General features: G+C 34.6%; 1 protein-coding gene across 4 annotated transcripts in view; it reads right to left on the bottom strand.

Moving 5' to 3' along the window:
- Chodl (chondrolectin) overlaps positions 1-25,259 on the bottom strand; it is a 389,655-nt gene that overhangs the window by 9,407 nt on the left and 354,989 nt on the right. For 2 of the 4 annotated variants that reach the window (XM_040286958.2, XM_078044485.1), the window contains 2 exons: positions 1,836-2,145; positions 1,554-1,711 (listed from right to left, as the gene is read on the bottom strand). In XM_040286958.2, coding sequence (XP_040142892.1) covers positions 1,554-1,711; positions 1,836-2,101 — 424 coding nt within the window. In that variant the 5' untranslated portion in view covers positions 2,102-2,145. Of the gene's footprint in view, positions 1-1,553; positions 1,712-1,835; positions 2,146-12,233; positions 12,786-25,259 lie in introns of those variants that run through there. The other 2 variants (XM_013358188.4, XM_005324320.5) reach the window with 2 other exon arrangements.

The raw sequence follows: 25,259 nt of genomic DNA, 5'->3' as shown, positions 1-25,259 counted from the left end.
GTAAAAGGTGTCTTACTTAATAAATGTAGATTATTTGAAGATTGGGCAGAATGTAGAATGTCTTAAATTCTTTTATATGAATAATATAAACCTAGATTACTAACAAAAAATAAGAAAAGAATATTGTAAGTTTGCTTATGTCATAAATAACACAGAAAGTTTGAATGCAAATAAAATAATAGTAAAATAAAATGATCAGGTAGCTCACCTAATAAGTCAAAAGAAACACAAGGGAGACATTTTACTAAGAATGTTCTTATAATGTATTCTTTGTTTCATCCAATACTTTTAAGTACATAGTGGTAAAAATTTTAAATATTAGATTATCTCTACTTTATATTTTTCCATGAGAAAAATACAAAGAGGAAGAGCAAAAGTACATAACAGTCTTAGCTTTGGAAAGGCTTCCAGGAGGGTAATGATGGATTTAACAAGCAAAGAGGTTAAAGAATAAACTCACCAGGGATATACAAAGTTGGCTCATATTCTCAAGAGCAGGGTAAACAGAAAGAAGGGTAAATCTAATCCAAATAATCCCTTACGCTTTAAGGTCTTATGAGAAAAAGAAATCATGTAATTTCAAGAGAATAATGGAAACAGCAGTACTTGGTTATAATTGCCTTCTGTGAAAACATATTATAAGGTCAAGCAGACAGCCCTTTAGAGGAGTTAAAATGACACTTTCAAACACCGTGCAGAAAAAACAGCCACAAAAACAACAAAAAACCTTAAGTATCTAACTTGACTTTGTCAGATGATTAAAAAAATATGAGTTTACATAGTTTTGATTAGTTCTTCTTTCAGTTAAACATCAATTTAGTTGAGGTGTCCTATTCAAAGTCATTCAAAATTACCATTTTAAGCAGGAAACCACAGTAGTCTAGCTTAGGTCAATGCAATCTTCCTGTTTGCTGTGTGTTAAGTGAGTAGAGATTTCAAAAGAAATCTAATTAAGAAAGCATAATTCAAAGAATGGGAATCAGAGGAGAACATGTTAAATGTCTCTACGTTTTTTCACTATGGTGAAAGGAGCTATGATCAGACAGATTTTTACTAAGGACCATGTGCCAAGTATTATGCTACGGCATGCCAAACTAACACTCCAGAAGAAAATTGCTTTGTTCCCTTGGGTTCAAAGGAAATCATCTGAAGGATTATCACTCCATGTATAAGTCTATAGGAACTTTGCTGGCTTATACCTTCTTTCCACCCACTACACTAAATATTAAACTATTTTAATATATACATTCATTGTTTATAAAATAAAATCGATCACAAAAACACAATTTGTGTTTTTTAATGACTATTTTTTTTCTTAAAGACACTTCTCCAGATGTTTCTATTAACTCCCTTCTATTTATCTCATTGGACAGTTTGCTATAAAGGACACAAATTTGCTTCATTATGCCAAGCAATAGGAAAAGCTGCAAGGTGATTTATATTTCACAGCAGAAAAAAAAAAAAAAAAAGCCCAAGGTAGCAAAGCTTAAAGACAAAACCTAATATGAGAAAATATGCATAAAATCTGCTATACCACTGATGCTATTTCTTACCTGGTTCATACTTGCAGATATAATTGTGCTTCATGTTACACCTGTCATCATTCCATTGGTAAAGGTAAGGACCTCCAAGGCCAGGATTGGCAGTTGGTTGATGATACATCACAACACACTTTTCACTTCCACAGGAAGGTTCATCGGTGTACCAGTTTCTGCAGGAAGAGAGTGACAGTAATACTTTTTGAGTAGTTTTGTTTGTTGGTTTCTGACATCTTTACAGGAAACAGAATTTTCATTCCCCAGAGCACCACAGGACTCTTTAGGATCCATACTGACCGGTACTGGGAACTGCTTCCATCAGACCACTGGTAGAGATCTGGGCAGGCACCAGATGTTTGTCCATCTCCATTTCTCCAAAGCCCTATCCAGAAGTCACCATCAGAAATGCCTGTCCCAGGTTTTGTCAGGTTTTGCAGCATGCTCTCTATTAACTTCTGTTCTGCTTCATTCTCAAGGCTGAGGAGCATGCCTCCCTCACTCTCACAAGCCTGGCGTGCCTCCTGAAAGCTCACTCGGCTGGACAGTTCATGGAAGTAGGCCATTTTGTAGCAAGGATGCTTCGAGTCAGCAAAGCACACCTTTTGGCCTAAAAAAAAAAAAAGGAGAAAAAAAACATACACATACACTTATTGTCTGTACTATATTCATTTTTTTTTAGAGAGAGAGAGAAAGAGAGGGAGAAAAAAATTTTTAAATATTCATCTTTTAGTTTTCGGCAGACACAACATCTTTGTTTGTATGTGGTGCTGAGGATCGAACCCAGGCCGCAAGAATGCCAGGCGAGCGCACTACCGCTTGAGCCACATCCCCAGCCCCTGTTCTATATTCATTAGGACACTAATAATCAAAATTAAAGAACCAATCAAGACAGGAAACACACCATCAATAATGTTTTTTCTTATTGAATTCTTTTGTAAAATTTATTTTCTAGCTTATTACTTTCAACTTGTAAAAGAAAGCTGATTCATTTGTAAATTTGGAAGATAACTCATTTGGAATTTAACTTATTAAAAACAAAAATAGTAAAACAATTTTACCTGTGATGTTCTGAAGAAGAAGCAAAGTGGCATATTTACAGTGAAAATTTATTTTTATATGTCTCAGAGCAAATCCATTAAAACTAAAAGTTAATAGAGGCCATAAAGAAAGTAATTATAGAAATAAAAATTATTTAATATAAAAGTATACCAGAAGTAACCGGATAGACTTTCAGAGTGCTATCTTTGGGGGGGGGATCACTCATTATCAATTTACTGAGTATTTTCTGGTTTTATTTGACATGTTGTATGTGAACTTCAATCCCTATGCCAACATTTTCTTTGACTTTATGAAAAATCTAAGATGAATAAATTCTCAGTGAGAACTCCCAAATTTGAACTTAGAGAACTGAGTACTTAATTTTTTTAAATATTACAAAAAATATAAATGGCTTAAAAATGAAAGAATGAAGAAATAATGAAATAAAAAGGCTAGTAACAGATCTCAAATTACTAATTATAGCCTTTCTGTTAATTTGATTGGAGATAAGGACAGGATGAAATTTGAACAAACTTGTCATTTGAAGACATTTAAAAATGATTAGCCCAAAAGCGATAAGGTGATAAATATTTGGCAGACTTGAGAGAACAAATTATTTATCATTGTAGAGGATCTATTTCTACATGAAACATATAGTAAATACCAATGATTTCTTAAAATTTAATGTAAAGAACATTCCATTAAACCAAAGTTAGTTCTTTTTTAGTTTGAAAATAGTAACCCTGCATTTTAAATACATTCCTTAATTCAAAATTACATTAAAAGTAATTCTAAATTAATTTATTAATTATTTGAGATTTTATTACATATTTTTAGGAATAAATATCAGGGTCAGGCAAATGTTCAAAATCTATACATAAAAACAATATTCAAAGTTTTCAAGTAAAGTTTAAAATGTAATCTTTACCTTTTACATGTATATTAAAGCCATTTGTAAGTTTTAGCACTGCACTTAATCACCTATCCCAAAATCTACTGACTTTAAAAAGCATTATATATTTTTGAATACATTTGTTTTGTTATCCAGAACTACACAGCAGTTCAAGATGACTCTTGAAATTTCTCAATGGAACATCACCTTTTTCTCAAACTTAATTTTATGACATCATAAATTTTCTTCTGGTAAAAACATCTATGAAGTTGTAAATACATAAGCAACAAGATTTTGCTTAAAATAAACATTTAAAATAGAATTTCACATACATATTAGGCAGAATATTTTTTTAATTAGTGGCAAAACTTCAATTATGAATGATCCTATTGGGTCACATTCAAGCCATATGTAAAAGAACATCACAGTAGACAGGATTTATCTAACTTCACCAGCAACAGAATTCCAATTATTCTACTGCTCATGTTTCCCTTATCTTTCACCACCAAGCATATAGTGCCAAGATTATAAAGACTATCTCCAGAAAGATCATGCTTTCTTGTTTTGGTTTTCCTTGGTGTTTAATGTTCATCTCTAACCTCCATTGTTAACTTTGCAAACTCTTAGTCCTGTTCTGATGTTTTGGGTCCTGTAAAATAGACCATTTAGTATTTTCTGTAAAACTAAGTCAAAATACTTTTCTAATCAGTTAAGATATTTTTACTACTTTCTTACAGTTCATCTGCATAAACATTACTCTTGTTGGGTTTGAAGGCCTTTTTCAACTATTTCTCTAAACTGTCGCGACCCCCCTTGCCCGCAAGGAAGACGCGACTCAGGAATCTTCTTTCAGCAGTTTATTCAGGCCCTTGATATTCTTCTAATAATTCTTCTACTACTACTTCCTCGGATGCCCCTCCCAGCCTTAATAAAGCACCGCGAACCCCAATGCAAAGCTGCCACGTGTACCCTTCTCACAGGGTGCTAGAAAATGACACGCCAACTTTCTCTGATAAGGAGCTGGGAACACGCCAACTCTCTTTGATATGGAGTTGTCCTTCACAGACCACAACGGAGCCAGCGCCATCATGTAATGGCGACCACAGTCCGCAGGAACGGCTCACCACACTAAACTATCAGTAGTTTGGGTTTAGAGGGTGTTACATACTTCAATACTTGTAAAAATCATACAGCTTTCAAAATTTATACTCTTAATTACAGTACAGCACACTGAGCAAGTATATCATATCCACCCAACTCCCCAGAATCAGCAATTAATGACCTATGATAACACTCAGACAGAAGGGAGCAGAAATCAGCAGAAGGCCATTAACCTCACAACAGTGTCAGAGTGACAAGCACTCAGAATCTTGACACAAGCTGAGAACATAAAATAATGATTCCAGCAATGCCAGCAAGCCAGCCCGTTTTCTCCTTTGTCTTATTAACTGTGATCTGGAAACAGCAACAGAATACTGAAAAATATGAACAAATTAACAGACTGACTAAACTCACTGTTAACAAAAAATAACATGCTAAGTATGAATGACCTTGGGAAACAAGTAAAAGAGACTTCAGCAGGAAGCTTCAGGCTTTGGTCTGAAAATAAATAATCTTTGAGATGAGATAATGGAAGTTCCAATGGTTAACTCTAATATAAATATTGTTTTAAAATTTATCCTTATACATTATTAGATTTTGTGATGATTTCATTGTTTAAAATGGTTGTTCCTATTGTGCTATTGAGCCCATATTTTTATGCTTGTATTTTAAGAGCAATCCGTGTTTATTTTCATCTGCTACATTCTTTACATATTTCTGAGTCTCCAAGTGTGTCTTAACTACATTCCCTTGAGTTTCCAATTTGTCTAACTTTTTAATCCAAGAACTTTCAAAACTTGGATTTGATTCCAGACTTTTGAAATGTTAAATTTTCCAAGAAGATTGTTTTATAAGATGTCAAAAAGATTTCAAATAAAAAAAAAACAGAAAAGTCAGATGTTTTAACAAGTAAATTGTATTTATTTGTAACAAAGCCAGCATATATCAGGAGATGCCTGGCTATGATTTATATGCAAAAAATCACAACTGATTTCCTGCAATATATTAAAAAATAAGTGCCAGATGATTAACCAGTGATGAGGATACAAAAATAGTGATGAGAATCAATTCATTTGTAAAATTAAGACAGCAGTTCTAATAAAATGCAGAGGACAGATTTAAGTATCATATGGAAACTCCTAACACTACTGTTAATTTATAGAATAAATAAAATGATAATAAAAAACTGTATAGACAGGTAATATATTTAAAATAATTGACAACTAATAGCACATGGACTCTGGACAACAGAGAGCCTTGACACTCTTTGCAGCAGGCAATCTTTGGTTGTGGATAATGGAATGGTACATGAGTCCTGGATGAAGAAGTGGAGATTGTGATGGCTGCACAGAAAAGGGACCCACGGGGGATAAGGACAGTAGCCAATTTTAAATGGGAACAGATATATGAACTCCAAATGGTATTGACTAAATATTAACTGTGCCTTCAGGTTTTGAAATAAAAAACCACTAGCAAGGCAATTTCCAAGAAATTATGGATACATTACACAATTTTTTAATGGTTTACATATAATCAGTTAAAGCTGACACTGTGAATTTCTTTATATCCAATTCTATTTTACTACAGATTTCTACCTTATTGTGCAAATTTTGTCCAAGTTACAGCAAAATCAGCAGAAGCAGAAGCTTCTGAACCTCTTGCTGCATTTCAACTGATCCCATTTGGCTGCTATCACTGTGGAACTCCAACAGCTGGGAAACAAATGTTGTCCTAATTCCCAGAAACCTTCTGTTAATGCAGATATTCTGGAAGCAACTTTCCCACTTCTGTAAATGCTAATCTTCCTAGAGAACAATTATGATTACCTCCTTCTTTCTGTGAGATCACATGGAGAATTCCCCTGTCTCTTACTTTCAAATGAATATTCAACTAAAACCTTCCATATTTTATGGGAAAGGTAAGTATTCCTAGAATGATTATAGTGTTTTTTATTATACTAAGATTAGCTTTATACTAATGCTAAATAACTGTAACCCAGTATCTGTAGTTGGAAAAATTCTTTAATTATGGGATTATATATGAGAGACAGACAAAAGAGCTTCCACCCAAGTTTTTAAAAATATATGGAGAAAAATAAAATCTAAGATAGTGTCATTGCACTCATTTTCATTAACATACTCTGAATACACACCAGGAGATTAATACAGTTTAAATCTAAGAAATATATAATTAAGTTTTTCTGTACTGAAATATTCACCCTATTATTTCATTTGCATATATATACACACGTACACACACCCAGATATATATGCACATACTTTTATTTGGAGATAATTCTTAGTCATGGCTTCTAAAATAAACATTCCTATCACTCACAACTAAAATTCTGCTACTATTACCATTAATAGATGTCTTGTGTTTTTCCTTAGTTATGAAAATTCCTGTAGAGCTAAATAATGGCAGAGCTTTGAAGTTCTTTGGGGAATGATGTAAAAAGCAAGGCCAAAGTCATAAAGTCATGGCATTTGTTTTTTTCTTTCAGAATAGAAAGGATCGATTAGCTAATTTTATTTTGCTTTTATTATTTATTTTCTTATAGTTGAATATACAATAATTATGAAGGTGGCAAAACTTTTCTTATGTCCCAAACTATAATCAAATACTATAAGTGTTAGGTAAGTATTGAATTTAGATCATATTTGTTCAATCAAAACATAGAAGACATATTATAAATTCTTACTTTTAATTATGCATTATCTCTAATTACGAAAAATTAGAGATAATGAACTTTGGACATTTCAATAGAAGTCTATAAAATAATTTTTCATAATTCCTTTCTACCTTCTTCAAAATCTCACTAAAATTAATATTGATGTTACAATGTACTGAATAGCATGACCTCTGAGAAACATGCCAATATTTTTTTAACTAAAGAGAAAGGGAATGCTATTAAGCTTGAGTGTTCTGCTTTTAGGTCTCAGTACACCAATCCCTTAAGAATTTTTATTTTAAGTAAAACATTTTATTATAGAAACTTTGTTTTTGCATCAGATATTTTATAATGCACTTAGTTACAGAGTGCACTACAGATGGAGATCATACTCATATAAAATCAAATCTGCAGTCATGGGTCATTTTATGGATGCCGGTTGCAAAAGCAAGCCCTACTTCTGCAGCTGGGAAATACTACAAGCTTTCTGAGAAAGGGATGAGACTTAGTGTTGTTGTTGTTTTTTTTCCAAAATCCTGTTATTTGAAATAGAGATTAGAGTAATAAACGAAATTATGTAACAGTGTGACTGAAGAGTCCACTCTTCCAATCAGAAAGAACAAGTTTCCAATGTACACATGGGTTATGGGTATTGGAATTACTTAAATTTTCCTGGTCTGAATTTTCTTTCCTAAAAAGAAATCAGAGTGTTTATGAGTTTTGTATAAATAACATAATAACCACATCCTGCCATTTATCAATAATTTAGAGTGCAGTACCTCACTTCCATCTCAATCCATGTAATTGGATAAATTAGGAAAACATGATCTCTCCTGACGCTGGATGGCTAAGAAGTCCCCCTTACCACCTGTTCAACCAGGAAGTGTTTCCTTCGTCTCTAGGAAGCTTCCTCTTTAGGCACAGCACTTACCAATCTTTGTTCCTCTTATCTTCTTGATATGCATTTCTGAGCACAGCACAATTTGCACAACTGTGTTTGAAACCATTTAGTTCTCCAGGCACACCTGTGATGTAGGTGTTTTCATCATTTTTAAAATGAGACAAAGGAGGCAGAGAAGTTTAATGATTTTTCCAATTTCCCACATATCACAGGTGTCAAAGCAGGGGGTTAAACCACCTTTCAGGCTCTGCAATTCATTTAACCTGATTTTGATGTTGTCTCCATATTTATCTCAAACAAAAAATACCAATGAAATATTTCATGAACAAAGATACTGAAGATACAAAGATATACATTGTGCATGTTATCTATTGTAATCACTAGCATTGATCAATTATTGATTACAGGGAGTAATTATTGATTAGTGGATGGAAAGTTTTGTGCATTAAGAACTTTTTTCTAGGTAGCCTTTGAATTTACTTTTAGTGAATTTAGACCAGAGTTAATATTGGAATACATGTTGTCTCAGACTTTTCAAACCATATATGTACTTAATGAAGTTTAATCTAGCCCTTTTATATGCTAAACAAAACAAATTAGACCCAAACTAAATGTATTCCCAAAATAAAGTAACTCGCCAAGTTATATTTGTGTTAGATTTTCAATGATATGCTAAAATGGTGAGAGAAGCAATCTTGCCTCACAGCTGTGTACACCCATCCACTGTGTGCAACTGCCTGATACAAAAGGCAGTTGGAAAGAGTAAAAATTATTGGCAAAGCATCAGCTGGATTACCCTCTGTATCTCTTTATCTGTTACTGCCTCTTTTCTAACATTAATGTATAGGAATTTCCATCTTTAGGAAAAAGTGGCAAAACCAAAACTATAAAATTATGACAAACGGCAGTTAAGGAATAATGATTTTGATAAATGGGTAGTTTATTAAATGACTAGTAATGAAATTAATTTGTTCCCTCCTTGTCCAAGAGATACTTAAAGTAATTGCATATTTGGAAACTGCATGGTCATCATTTTTTCTTTTGCTTTTGATGATGTCATGAAATTGTTGCACAGGCTGAGATACACCCAGCAGTTCTCTTGTATCTCCTTTACTATTATACTAACCTATAGTATTCTTCTCACCAACAATGAATTTGCAATACTCTATGTTATCTGCAAGATAGAAATAGAAGCTTCTAAATCACCCTGTCTCTGAAATAAATGATATGGCAGTTGTAATAAGATTAAACTAATAACTTTAAAGTATTTGGGAGAAATCTGGAGGTGCCATGAAATACACTTAATGCCATTTTTGCAGCATAAGCAGGCTAGGGACCAATGCTGTGTGCATAGAAAAGAGAAAGCATAAGTTAAATAAATAAATGCATTATTTAAAAATACTTCAAATGTTTAAAAATGTTGCTTGTTCTTAGACATATTCTGGCAACTTAGAGACCCGAATTTTCAGCCTCGTTTTTCATATGTATCCATGAAGCACAGGTAAAATTCTCTTACCTTTGTTTTAAAGATGTCACTACTTACTAGTAACATTACAAAATTAAATGAATTCATCCCCCATAAATATTCTCTACACATCTGTGTCTAGTAAGAAATCAGTCCATGTCTAAGTTCCTCAAAATACTTCCTCACTTAGAACATAAATTCCACAAATACTCTTTAATTACTATCACCACAGTTATATATATATATATATATATATATATATTGTTTATTCATGAATTAAAATAGTTCCTTATCACTCTTCTATGCTACTAAATCTTATGGGTAGAATATAATGATGAAGTTGTTTTAAATGGTATTTGTTTACTAAAATAATTTCATCTTATTTTTAAATAATGTTCTGAACTTTAAAAATAATGTATTTAGTACTATTGGAAACTATATTATTGAATATCTTTAAATATTAAACTAACAAATCTCTATCAAGAATTATTTTGTGAGAGTGTTTTTTGAGGGATATTTTAGTGTACTACCTAGAAATTATGAAGTATTTTATTGAAATTTAATAAATAGAAACTTTATTTCATATGATGTATGTTCCAAATAAAATGGCCCCAAAGAGGCTTCTTCAGTTCTCAGACACTTTAGAAGAGATTTAGTTAATGGTCTCAGTGGCATGAGAAGGTCAGGGCATACCAGCAGACCTGTTAGGAAACCCTGCTTCAAAGATGACAAGCATTTGGCTGCTCTCTGCTCAACTCATCATGGCTGAAGTTTATCTTTTGGAAAACAAATTATCAAAGCATGAAAGTCACAAATCAATTTACAGATGTTTAAATTTCAAATGTGAATTTTATGAGTAAAGACAATCTAATTACACATAAGAAAAACATAACCAAGTAATTGTCTTAATATCAAGTAAACATCATCATTTATATTAAATCAAATAGATCATGTTCAGTTAATTAGAAATTTTCCAGATGTCACCTTCAAGATGCCTATAAATTCTTAATAGGAAAATAGAGTGAAAGGTTTGGAATTATTTATGTACTGAAAGAACACAAAATAAACTTTTTGTCAGCAATTTCATTAAGTTTTATTTTTACTTTAGGAATCTTTTTCCTTCCTTTAAATTTTAAGGCATGTAAACAAGAACACATCGAAAATTATTTTTTAAGTCAAGAAAGTGTTTCTATTTGTTTAAAAAACACCTCATGCTCAAAGCATGGTCTCTGATACTCGTTCATTTTCATGAAATTTTCTTGTTGATACAGGCAAATATGTAATTTAAACTGTTAGATAGTTCCTTGCAGTGAACTTTTTATTCTCAGCAAAAATTGGGGGGGGGGGGTCATAGCTTCTGCACTTCCTGAAAAAGAGTTAGTGGAGAATGATTGATAAGCACACTTTCCAGAATTATATTCTGTCATTGTGGAACAACACTCATTGCTGAAGGGAAGATCAGTAACAATTAAGTTTAATGTGCCATGTTCTACAGGTCCGGCTTCACAACTGATTAAGTTGCTGTCATCTATCTCTACATCTAGTGACACCTGTTGTACAGATGCACAAGATATGAAAAGGGAGGTAAGTCCTTTTTATGTAAAAAGAAAAAAAAGGCCCTTTCACCCTTAAAATATATGCCCATGTGCATCCAACAAATGTTTATTGTAACAGTTTAATATAAGCACAGCAAGGTAATTCTACAATGACCAACATGGCTATGTATAACCTTCAAGTAGGGCCCTATTCACATCATCCTAACCACTAAGAATCTACATATATTTTGAGTCTTTTTCCAAAAAAAAAAAAATGGAAGGGAGCTATTTATATGACATATAAATAGCTCAACAAGACAGTGAACACCGAAAAAGAAAAATCAGAGATAAAGCTGGGAAGCTTGCCAATTTTATCTATTTCCCTTGCACTAATTTGACAAACTTAATTTTATACCTTCTGTATGCACGAACCTGCAGTGGTTACCAAATACACCTCAATCCAACTCCTCAATTGACTTAATTTTCTGAGGCCTTTATCTTGGAAAGAGGTGTGCAAAGGAAAGGCGTCTGTGCAGAACAACCTGTCCCTCATTCCTTGCCTGGCCTGCTGAGAACAAAGGCTGCTTTGCACAGGCATCCTTGAGCGACCAGCACAGAACTGGTCTGGTCTCAGAAATCACCCCTGTGAATATGGTGAGGGAACTGACATGGAGTCAGGCCAACAGGGGGTGGCATTTCTGTGGAAGCTCCTCAGTTTCCAGGATCCACAGGCCTCCACCCTACCCCGCCCCTTTTGCAGGTGCCCAACCCTGCCTTTGCCTTGTGGTCAACTGTCTTACAAAGAAAGTGGAAATCACTCCTGCAAAAGAGTCTACCTTTCATTATTTAGCAAGAGTTTGCTCCGCAGCTTCTGGGCTAGACACTAAGAAAAAAAAATAAACTTTTTTCCTATGTGTTTGGAAGAAAACGAGTAAGAATAAAACCATCCATTTTCCCCCATCTCTTTCCGATCCCCCAACCCGTACAGGTTTCCAACCTTTGAGACCGGCTCCACCCTGGGACAGGCTGCCCACGGTGCCTCATGGTCCCTTGTCCCATGCAGTCCGCTTGGCTGGCGGACCCCTGACTCACCGCTGACCACCCGGCGGCAGAAGGCTCCGTGGCTGCAGAGGAGCGCTGCACCCAGGAGCAGTGAGACCACCCGGATCATCGCGGCAAAGCGGCAGCAGCAGGTGTGCGTGGAGCCCAGGCAGCCTCCACCCGTGGTGCAGCGGGCGGTTCTAACTCCGCAGCCTTCCTGTCTCCCTGCTGGGTCCTAATCCCTCCGCCCGAACCCAGCCTCCAGGACTCTTGCAGGCATCGCCCTGGGCAAGGACCTGTCGCCAGGCGTGTCTGTGCCACGCGCGTGTGCTGAACTAGAGCGCAGAACTTCAGGGATGCGCGTTTGGGGGTTAGGGGACAGAAGTTAGGAGGTCCTGTATCTGTTCCGGAGGTGAAGCAGGAACCCCAGTTTGGACCCGACAGTTACCCCTGCTTCTCTCCTTTGGCCTCTAGATACTGAGCTGCTGAACCCCTGCGCTCTGATAGCGACTCTCACAACAGCAGCAGCAGCAGCAGCAGCACCAGCGGCTCTGCGCTGGAAGCCGGGTCTTATATACCCACATCCCGAGGTTCCGGCCCCTAGCTAGTAATAATTTTTAACTACTTCGTCTCTCCTGCCAGCGGAGCATCCCCAGCCCCTCCCCTAAAAACTGGAGCCACTTTGAAAACAGTCCAGTCAGCAGTCCCACTCCTTCTCTCCCCTCCTCCCCATTCCCTCTTGCCATTCGCTAACAGACTGGATACTCATTTGTGTAAAATGTGACAGCTTTGCTATTAAACTCTGGCAAAAGTTGGATCCATTTGGTTTTCTCAAAGATAAATGTCCACAACGATGCCAAGTCGTGGGGCCTTTCTCTTTTTGTGCTAAATTGCTTGATCATATGTATTGCTAGATGCAGGGCAGTGGCCACTGTTTAAAATGGATTGGCAGAGTGGGAGCCAAAACCTACTCAGTGAATTATATACTGTGGCAGGTTTTCCCCCACCTCGGTTCTGCAAATAGCTTATTTCCAAGCAGGTTGTTTGACTAAATTGCCACAGAAGCAAATTGAAAAGAATATTGGAAACATGGTTTTCCCAAATGATTTTGGTCTCAGTTTTTGCAACTGGTGAAAGCCATGGAGACAAAATAAATATTCTCACTTCTTGGGAAATTCCCGGATTTCTTTGCAATAATCTGTGACCTAGGGTTTACATTACTAATAAAGCTCATTTTAGGACCTATAAAGGGCTTGACCAGCATTTACCTTACCAGTCTACCCAAGGATTGTTCTACCAGTTTCCTGGTGTATTGGAAAAAAATTCATGAGAGTTTTATCTATATCTAGTCCATGGTATGAGCCCTGAAAATGCTCTCAAAATGAGCTTTACTAGAATGAGTATTTTCCCATTATGTTGCTTAAATGCACCAGAATTTATTAAATAAAATTCTTTCGTCTTAATAGGTAGTACACCTTCCTCTCACGTCTCACCTTCTAGACTATTCATCAGTCTTAAGAATAGTCTAAATATTTGTAGTATTGTTTTCTTGGAAAAAGGGAACTGCACTGCCACAGTAAGCACAAATCTTGTAGAATCCAAAAATTTAGCCCTTGGAAGGATTTTAAATATTATTAAAACCACTCTACTTAAGAAAGTAGAATTCCAAAATAATCACAACTACATATAGTTATTATATCCTTGTATTACCTGTAAATATATTAATTATTACTGGGCCGTAAGCAATTAGTAAATCTGTCTTGTAGAGTTCCTGTGAGTCTCACTATAATCTAGATGTCCACAAGAAACACACACTGTTGGTGTTTTGTGCAGAAAATGGAAAACTGACAAAGTCTGAGGGCAGTAGAGGTGTATTTCAGCCTTGGAAACCCATGTCAAAGAGGATCACTGGGTATGGCTATGATCAAGGAGCTGTCTGTCCTCCAGGGGCTCCCAGTCCAGTGTAGAGAAAGAAATGCAATAAAATAATGTCTATATGATTAAAAAAGCAATACCTATCCCACAAGAGCAAATTAAGTGTAATGTTAGCATAGAGGAATTAGGAATTCATTTGGATATACATTTCAGGGCATTCTTGTGTAGCACTTAAGGTTAACCATGATCTCCATTGGCTTATGACCCCATTATCTTCTCCAGATGCCTGAAGAACTAGGATTCTAATTTTGACTTACTTTCCTCTTTCATGTCATCTAACTCCCAGATACTTGTGTACAACCCAGACCTATTGTGAAATGTCTGTCTTTGGGAAGGAATACCAGTAGTTTGCAAAACAAACTCTGGATATGATTTCAATATATCTGTATACTTCTATTGTCTTTAATTTCAATGATGCTTTAAAATCCACCAAATCCTTGAAACCATTATTGGGAAAGCCACCTCATAATTTTAGTATTTCAATTTAGTACTGCATATTGTAGGAATAACTGACTCCTCAATATGGTTGCACAAATTTCCTAAAATGTAGATTCTGATGTTTTAGGCTGGAATTATATCAGTCTAAGGTGGCCTCACATCTTACCTAAGGCTGCTCAACAGTTATTCTGATAGTTGCTTGGTTTAGGAAAAATACTCTTTTTAAATATGATGTTTTAAAGGAGTCTGAATAACCAGATAAGCAAGAGTCTCCGTCACTAAAAACCATCTGAGTGGCTCATCATTAAATTTGGGGAGACTGGTTTGAGTAGTCTTACGTGTAGAATTTAAAAGTATTGGATACTCTTTTTGGAGAGCACAGGAGGAATTCCCTTGATAGTCCCCCCCACACACATAGCATAGTAGGGAATATAAATTTAAAACTTGCCACAAATTTTCTTTTCTTTTCTTTTTTTTCTTTTGTTACTGGGAATTGAACTCAGGGGCACTCAACCACTGGGCCACATCCACAGTCCTATTTTGTATTTGATTTAGAAACAGAGTCTTACTAAGTTGCTTAGTGTCTTGCTTTTGCTGAGACTGGCTTTGAACTCCTGATCCTCGTGCCTCAGCCTCCTGAGCTGCTGAGATTACTGGCATGTGCTCAAATTTTCATTTTTAAACAATGTTTTAAAGTTATTAAAGTGGGTGAAAAGTAACAAATATTTGTTTTTGTCTGCAAATGACCTTATCAGTAAATGATTTTTTTTCATCCCCCACTGTGGATGCATGATGGATCATAGGAGACAATGGCTTCCTGATAGAAAATGTAAATTAGTTTTGGGCTGGGCCTATAGCTCCATTGATAGGGTGCTTGCTTTGCATGAACAAGACCCTGGGTTCAATCTCCAGCACCACCAAAAAAAAAAAAAAAAAAAATGTAGCTTCAAAAGAACCAAAAAAAAAAAAAAGTATAAGTATTAGAATTGTGTGCAGATCAATCATAAGATGAAGGACTTCCTTAAGGGCAAGCAAGAGACCCAGTGTTTGTAAGAAATTGTTTGTCTATGCCTGGAGCTAGGACCCAGGTCAGCTGAAGCCAAGATACAACAACGCCATGTGACTGGCAACCAGGAGAGAAGCACCCCCTCAAGGAGAAGCTTTCTGCCCAGTAAAATTTTAAAAAATAAAATAATAATAATACAAAAGAAATTTTCAAATGAGAATGTCAAACTGATTATGCCAACAAGTACAACAACAATTCAACACCTATAATACATCTCTCTCCATGCCAAGAAATAGAAAGGTGACCTCAGTAAAGATGGCCCCAAAGTAATCTCAGGACTGAGTTGATCATTGAATTCCCAGACACTTTGTTACATCAATAGAGCAACAGTATTTAAAATCATGATATATGAAAGCTAGCATCAGTGCCTTTAATAGCATATTATGGAATCTGGGTATCTAAAATATAATTTGCTCTTTTACTCTCCCCATTCACTTTCAATGTTTGCAACCCCCAGTGAGCCTGAATTCTAGGCTTTGATTTGCATCCAGTGGCTTCTCTTTGGACACCTTTACACAGTAGCCTCAGCCTCATTCACAGAAATGTTCATTCATATGTACAATGGTCTATAAAGAATTTGTTAAAATCACAAATTATCATAATTTTATATACATATACTTGAAATGTCATCAAAAATTAATACTAATTTTTTTCATTCTGTCACACTTCATTTTATGATGACTAATGATTCTCCTAAGCACTATCCACGATATTGTCAGTACATAGCAAAACAAATATTTGAAAGTTTAAAAATAAAACGTTACTATATAACAACTACAGCAGAAAGCAAAAATCACTTTTGTTGTTGTTCTAGGTAATGGTTTATCAAAACTTACAGTAAAAGAGCATTGAATTTAAACTTTTTCCTCTTGAATTTTTACAGACATCTTAGCATCTATGCAGGCATATAACTAGCTCAAATGCAAGAATGTGCAGTCAGTTAAATTCCCCTGAGATTCTCTTGTTCTTTTCAAAACATGTCTGTGCTGTACAATGCATGACCTACCTCATTCAGGAGCCAGTCCCACTGTTCCTGATAATAGCAGATGCCTAAACCTTCACGAGCTAACTAGGAATTCTCTATTGCTCATAGAGATGTTAGAAATACAATGACGAATTATACACAGTACAAAAGCTGTTTATCTATAACTTGAAATTTAAATTTAGTAACCAGTAAGTCTTTTATATGCTGTGGCCATTCAAGTAATAAGTAAAAAATATTTATAGATCTCTATGAACAGGAATATAGTTTATCAGATCTGAAGAATCATATATGTGAATTTTTAACTAAATGTTCACTTAGTAAATTACTATTTTCTTTGGTTATTTATTAATATAAAACAATTCAATAAATTACCAATATTACCTATCTAGCATAAGTCAATATTTTTACTTTAACTGTAGCTTACTTACTAAATCTGGCCTAAATATGATACATTAATGCAAGCAACCACATTGAGATAATCACACATTTTTAAAAAATATATAAGCTAAAGTTATCTTTACTTAAAGTTTCTTATTTTAGTTACTAGGTACTTTACTGACAAACTTTATATGAGGGTGGTTTTGGAAAGATCACTTGACTTGCACAAATATAAATCCAAATTTTTAGGTACCATCTTTGACAAGTTTCTTCTTCTCTTTGTTTCACTTTTAAAATATGAAAAAGTGATTTAAAGAAGTTCTATGCTTACCAAGTGGACAACAGTCTGCCCCAGAAGCTCTGTTACTATATTACTATATTTCAAAACTTTTTCAAATCCTAAACCTTACTGTTTCCAGCCAGAATGTCACATGTTTTCTGCATATAAACACTAATTCCACAAACGTATTCAGATCCTATGATTCTAATGAAATATACTTTGATTTTAAAATGTCACTAAATTCATGAAATTGCTTTGCACATATTTTTATCAACATTTTCTGAAAGAGCACTTAATATTATGTGGAGTCATGAAAAAAAAAGTATGTTAAAAATAAACCTTCATACTCTAAGAAGATGGGAATTATTAGGCTTGATTATTTCTGATGTCCTTTTAAGCTTTATAATTCCATTTCTCTAAAGTTAGGTGTTCTGCTTTACATAAGAAGCATCTCCCCCAAGCTTATGTGTGGGACAAAGCAAGAAACTGTAGAGGTGTAATGATTGGATTATGAGGGCTTTGAACTGATCAGTGAATTTTAATCCAATGATTAATCCACCAACAGGGATTAACTGGATGGTAACCTATAGGCAGGTAGGGTGTGACTGGAGGAAGTAGGTCACTGTGGGAGTGCCCTTGGGTACGTATTTTGACCTGGTGAGCAGAGCTCTCTTCCTGTAGCCCTGTGGCGAGCTGCTTTCTTCTCTAAATCCTTCCATCATGGTGTTCTTCCTCACCTTAGGCACAAAGCAGCAGAGTCAACCATGTATGGACTGAGACCTCTTTTCTTCCTCCTCATTGTCTTTGTCAGGTCTTTTGGTCACAGTGGCAAAAAAGTTGACTAAAATATTAGGAAAGCCTGAGATCTTCCTTCCTTTCTTCATTTCTCCCTTTCCTTCCCCTGACTCCACTTCCCTCCCTTTCTATTTCCTTCCTTCCACCTTCCCTCCTTCCTTCTTATCCTCCCTTCCCTTTTCCTACCTCACTCCCTTCCTTCCTTCCTTCTTCACATTTCTTTCTATAAAAAAGATGATGCCAATTTATAATTTATTTGATTTCCAATTTACTCAGAAAATAGGAGTCCTACAATTTCTATGTCATTTCTGTAACCGATCAACATATTACACAGATGTCACATAAACAGAAAATCCAAAGCAAAATAAATCTAAATGCCAAGTTGAGTGAAAGATAATCCAACTAAGAGATCATAAAGATATAGATGAATATTTGATTAACCTAGATTATTTTCTATAAATGTGTTCCATTTACTAAAAGAAAGATTTTAAAGAGAAAGAATAACAACCTAAAAAACATAAACTACATCTTATTGGTATTCACAAATATATTTTTTTTCAAATGTATCAAGTGAGTAGAAAATAGTAAATCTAAAACCATACATCATAACAATAAACCCAGTTATGTGGAATGATATATAAAGTTAGAGGGAATTTTGGGGAAAAAGGGTATTAGGAAAAGAAAATCAATTTGAATATCCTTCTGGATGTACATCTGTCACTTTGCTACTTTTTAATACACTGTTTCTAAGCATAAATAACTCACATGCCAAATCCATGTATATATTGCAGAAAGACAAAATGGAAATTTTGGAAATAGGGAACTCACTGTCAGTTAACTTGTAGATAAATATTCAGCATTCAACAGAAACTCCTTTAAAATAAATCTGAACAGAAAGGAGGAAAATAGCAAAATTAAGTGCATTTTATTGCCAAATCTTTTGTACATGAAAAAAATTAATTGACCATGTTACATAAGGAATTTATGGTATTATATTTCTTTACAAAGAGTGGACACAAACATATCATAAGGTATCCTTAATTTTCAAGAGCTTTAAAGAAAATGAGAGAGAAAAAAATCATCATGAAAGTATTAGCCAAATATTTCCTATGTTGTCTAATCATAGGAGTCATTGAATCTTATACTAAAAAATCACAAATAATGTTTTAAGTTTTAAATATATGTAGAGTTGAAAAATTACAGAAATTATAAAATATATATAAAATTCTTGATTCAAGAGAAGGACAATCATTGTGGACTCAGACCCATCTCTGAGGGTCTTCCTTCACTTGTGATTCTAAAAGACTTTTGAAAGACATTTAAATAAGAACAAAATAGAAAACAGAGGTTACCTCAATATCAATACCCTGAGAGATTTCATCACTTAGCTGCAGAAGCCCTCCTATTGCTTTCATGTGACCACATGGCTTCACATGGCTTATTCTAAAACACAAGGGACACTAAAAACCTGGTGCCACATCCCAGATGCTACACAGTTTCCTCTAACTCAAGTTCAGGCTGCTGAAAAACTTTAGGATGATCCTAAAGAAAGCAGAGATTGTCCTGCCTCTGCTTGAATCTGCAGAAATGACTTCACCAACCACATATTCCAAGTCCCCTTTGCCTTCCCTCCCCCAGTTTCTTTCTATAATAGTATGTGTTATTCACTCAACAGCAATATTTGCTGAGCAGATATTGCACTTATTCTGTTAAAATCGTGGGTATACTTACTTAATGTTTGTCTCTCTTCACTAGATTATAAAGTCTAAACTGGTATGACTCCCTACTGGTAGATGTTTTTATTCCCCACCTTTATTGGTAAATAAAGTGTTGATTAGATAAATATACAGATTTAGATTTTTTATAAATTTTAATAAAAGAACAGTAGGTAGGGAATACCTACTAATTATTTCAAAAATAAAAAAATAAACATCAAATATAGTTAATATTTATTTCAAAAGGAATATATAATACTATTAAAGTTTATTTAATAATAACATAAATATGTATCAAATAAATAAATGTGTGAGTCTTTGAATTCATTCATTCTTTTTACTCACATCTGCAGCTGGATTTGGTGGTTATTCTTTTCTGCTCTAAAGATTGAAGTGAGGATGGTGGAAAACCGGGAAGCATCTTCACTAACAACTACAACCGGCATAGGAAGGACATTTTGCCCTCCTTCATATGCTGTTACTCCTGGTGCCAAGATGAAAGAAGACTTTAGTGGCTCAGAAGAATCCTTAGAAACCTTAGTTGCCAGTGCTTACACCAAAGGATGACAGGCTTGCCAGCGGGAGAAATTCATGTCACTTGCATTCCAGGAGCTTAGGTGCACATTCTCTTTCTATTCTGGAGAAATTGCTGTCATCCTCATTTCACTTAATAGGTACTTTTTTTTCTGAGATGGAGTGGGCATTAACTCAAAATTCAGATGTATAGTCTGCTTTCCATATCCCTGGGTTTTGCACTTATTAGTTCAACCAAGAGCAGATCAAAAAATGTCTGGAAAAAAATCTGGTCTGTTTTTCATGTCATTTTTCCCTAAATAATAAAGTATAGAAACCATTTACATTGCATTAAAAATTATAAGTTACCTAGATATAATTGATGATTTCATATATATAAGAAAATATATATGCATAAATTACAGGCAAATAATACACCATTTTATACATAATCCTTGAGCATCTGTAGATTTTGATACCTATGGGGCTTCTGGAACCAACCTCCCACAGATACTCAAGGATCACTGACCTTCTTAGATGATAATGTTAGAGATTCTAAATATGCTTTGAAGACCAAAGTTTCAATCAATAAAGAGCTCTAATATCCTGAGGAAACCATCTAAATGCTACCCAAAGTTGAAATAGATAAAGAACATTTTTGAGATTCGGAAAAAAATGTAGACAATTGATTTATCTATTTAATAACTAGCAGATGATGCAAATGTAACTGGACATTCTAAATCTATATGATTTTAAAGAAAAAAGTATTCATTTTTGAACACTTTATTAGGGTTCCTCCCTGAATTCATAAAAATTAAAAAGGAAAGCATTTAGATAAATAGGAGCTATTTGTCTGTCTTTCCTATCTCACCTTTAATGTTCTAGTTTTCAATTGCTCTTCTAGGTTGTCATAGCAACTAAATGCTATCTTCAATAAGTTTTGTTAGAGAACCTGCTTGGAACACCTAATTTACTGTAAGTGGAATACATTCAGATGGTTGCATGTATGACAGAGTCTGCTATTTTTTAAAAAAAAATGATCATACTATTTCTGATGACTGATATTTATTAACCCTTAAGCAGCATACAATAACTCTTAATGTTCATAGATGAGAGGAAAAATTTAAATGCAAACATGCTTTCACCAATCCAAAGAGTTAACTAGGATTTAGTCTTTGTTCTTTTCCAGTCCTAGAACAGCCACTTGTCATCCTATATTCATCAAAACATTGTTTCACCCAACATATAGAGTTCTCATATATTTAGTATTTTAATTTCTTAATTTTCTCCCATTAAAATAAATATACTTGCAGAGAGTATAAGACAAAACTAGAAGAAAACTTTAGGCACAAGGACACCCTCACAAGCTTTTATTAAAAAAAAATGCACAGGCTTTTTACATATTCTTTGGCTCAAATAGCTTTCAATTATAACTATGAACAATAGAATTAAGCTTGATGTTCTCTGTTTTTCATTCAAGGTCCACAAAAATCTGACCCTCTTTATTTTTCTACCTTCATTTCCGTATCCTACTTTTATAAATCAGCCAGCAACACCAGCTGGGTAACTGGCCATCTTTTTAGTGTTTTCTTACCTTTCTACACCCATGTACAATTTCCCTGTCCTTATAATGCCTGACTCTTTGGTTGTTCCTGTCCAAAACATGGGTTCTACCTTCCTCAAAAAAGTCATCTTAAGCCATTACTTTTCTTTCTTTAAATATCTCACAAATTACTTAGCTGCTCACATGTGTATATTTTACCTTCTAAACTAGAAGATAAGGTCACCCAAACCAGAACCATCTTTTTCCAACTCAAGCCCAATATTACTAAATTTAGTGAAGTTTCTTCTCAGAGTCTTCAGTGAGGAAATTTTGTCTCAGCCCCTTCCAATCTTCCAGTGACAGATGCTGATGCACCTCACTTTGTCCCAAGACATCATATGGGACCATCCTAGAGCTTAAAGGTGAAGGGATTACAGTACTGCTTATTGCCTCTCCTTTGAGTGACATTACCTTCTCTCCTGCAGCTATTGCATATATTCAAAATTCAGATGTATAGTCTGCAAACAACCACTACTTCATGAGTTCCCCATCAAAGATAGCAAACATTCAAAACATGTTTTCAACAGGACAGAAAAGACAGAAAAATTATACCAGATATAGAAAAAAAAAAAAAAAAGCTAGTTGTTTAACAACAAGCCATCGCATCTTGAGGTTTCATGCCCAGGAAAGGACAAGCATATATTCTAAATTCTGCTTTCTTTTTGCTTAAGACCCTTCTTGGAAAATAAGTAACCGGATAGAAAATAGTTGACAGTTATCTGGCAAAAACTCACCTTGCACTCACAGAGGGACCTCTGACATCTGCCACAGAATGAAGGTGAAGCATAAAATGAGGACCCATATATTTTTTCTCACACTGAGTAACTTATTTATTTTCTTTAAGTTAAAAAAAATAAGGCATGGTTTGTTTTCTTGCATTTACATAAATATGCCTAATTAACTAAATGCCTTAGAATAGTGAATTTCTTTCTTTTTTATTCTAGTATCTTAAAACATTAATGTCTATTGATTCATTGTGTAAATGATATAATTTGGAATAGCATTATATACTATATCACCAAAGAATTAAAATATTGTGTATTCTGCTTTACATGTCTTGAAAAGTTGTAGCTGGAATACAGACAATAATTTATTGACTCAAGTTTTTAAACCTTGATAGATTTATTGTTTTAAGTTACAATGTAAAGCAATAAATAATAGAATTTTCAATATTAAATCTTTTCATTAGCACTTTAGAGAAGAAAATAGAGTACACAAAATATTACCAGAAGCAACCTAATCTTTATGAAATAAAGGCAAATAATATTAGTCAAAATAAAAATATTTGAAGTATTTCTTTTGATGTTTTACCAAAAAGAAACTAAACTATTAAAACTAAAATTATGTTTTCATGATGATGTTTGTGGTGACTCTGTATTGATTTCTCCATTTTCTCTTAGAAGAATAACTATATGAAGCCTGGGCACACAGGTGTGCACCTATAACCCCTGCTACTTGGGAGGCTGAGGCAGAAAGTCTGTAAGTTTGTGGCAAGCCTGCGCAACTTAGTAACACCCTGTTTCAAAACAAAATTTTTATTTAAAAATGCTGATAACGTAATTCAGGAGTATAGTGCTGGCCTAGCATCAACAAGGCCTGGTTCAATGCTCAATACAAAATTAATTAATTAATTAATTAGTTAATTAATTAAATTATATGCATGCACACACACACACACACACACACACACACACACATCAGTAATAACGATTCATACTTACCAAGTGCCAAGCACTGTTCTGAAAGGTTATATGTATTTATCCACTTCATCCTCAAAAATATCTTATGTCGCTACTGTTGTCCCTATTTTAAAGAAAGGGAACTGAGGCAAAAAATTATTAAGCAGCTTGCCCAAGGTCAAGGGTGCCAGTTGATATTTGAACCCAGTAAATTAGATTCTAGAATCTGTGTTGTAAACATAGTATCATCCACCTCTCAACAATGGGCCTTCTTCTATGTTAAGAGAAATAAGGCCAGCACAGAAAGAAAAAAAAAAAGAAAAAAAATTGCATTTCTCACTTAGATGTGGAATATAAAATCATCCAACTCAGGAGCAGAGAGTAGAATGTTGGTTAACAGATGCTAAGGGGTGGGAGAAAAGGGGAGATGTTGTTCAAATGGCATAAAGTAATGGTCAGACAGGAGAAATAAAAGATAAAGGATTGAGGTGGTGAATATGTCAATTAGATTGGTTCAGTCATTCCACACCATGTAATATATGCATCGCTGTATATCCTGTAACATACACACTCAAACATACACTGTAACATAAACTTTTTGTCAATCTGACAAAAAGAAATTGTAAAGAATATTAAGTTTCAAAATAAAACAAAAAGGAATGTGCCCTCCTGTGCTACAGAAGTGGTAATACTGGAGTTTCCACTAATCACTATTTCCCAAGACAGTAGATTTTTTTTTTTTTTTTTTTTTACTTCATGGCTTCTAATTCTTCAGCCAATTACACAGCCATTGGTCAATTCTGGATAAAGGTATGGCAGTGTTTCCAAAATGTGAGGCCCTCATTAGACACTAAATCTTTTAACATATTGATGTTGGGTTCTCCAGGCTTCAGAACTGTAAGGAGTAAATTTCTGTTATTTATAAATTATCCGGTTTGAGGTATTTTTGTTATAGCAGCCTCAAAAGGCTAAGACAAATAGTTATATGTTTATTTTATGTTCATTAGGAAATAATTAAAATCTCAAAAACATGATCTTACAGATATTGGTACTTGAAAAAGTCATTAAATAATGAAAATTATGGGTCATTTTAAAAAAAACACCTAGTAAGTATATAATAGGACTATTAGTAGACAGATGGGGTAGAAATTTTGTTGAAAATGTCTGATTGATGTAAGTCACTGATCATTGGTCTTAATTTTGCTTCTCTCGCTGAACTAAATTTCCAAATGCACTACCCCTGGAGTGTCTCAGGATAATTAGAGGCCATTTCATAGTGTGGCTAGCCTTTCCCAACATTTCATTATGTAAGACACAGCTTTCTCCTATCACAACAATCCAGGACCACCAAGGTTGTTGTGCCCACTGTTAACTTGAACTTTTCCACCCAGAACTGTGTACAGCACAGTGGGGTTCAAGTCTCTGCTGCCCTCCAGACACCTGACCAGGCCCTGTCATGAAGCCAGCCCTGAGGGGCAAACAGAGGGAGAGGTGAGGCCAGATGAAAAGGAACAAGAATTGTGACACTTGGGGGTACAAAAGGGAAAACACCTGCTATATACCAAGTGGCATCTTAAGCACTGTACTGCACAAACTTCAGCTGGCTTATTCTGCTAAGCGATGTGGAGACAAAGGCATGGCTGTCCCTCTCTTACAGATAGGGTAACCATCGCTATCAAGTAAGATGTGA

Source organism: Ictidomys tridecemlineatus, chromosome 3 (assembly GCF_052094955.1).
Source record: "Ictidomys tridecemlineatus isolate mIctTri1 chromosome 3, mIctTri1.hap1, whole genome shotgun sequence".
Classification (NCBI taxonomy): domain Eukaryota; kingdom Metazoa; phylum Chordata; class Mammalia; order Rodentia; family Sciuridae; genus Ictidomys; species Ictidomys tridecemlineatus.
Note: the sequence above shows the minus strand (reverse complement) of the source record. Positions and strands in the feature narration are given on the sequence as shown.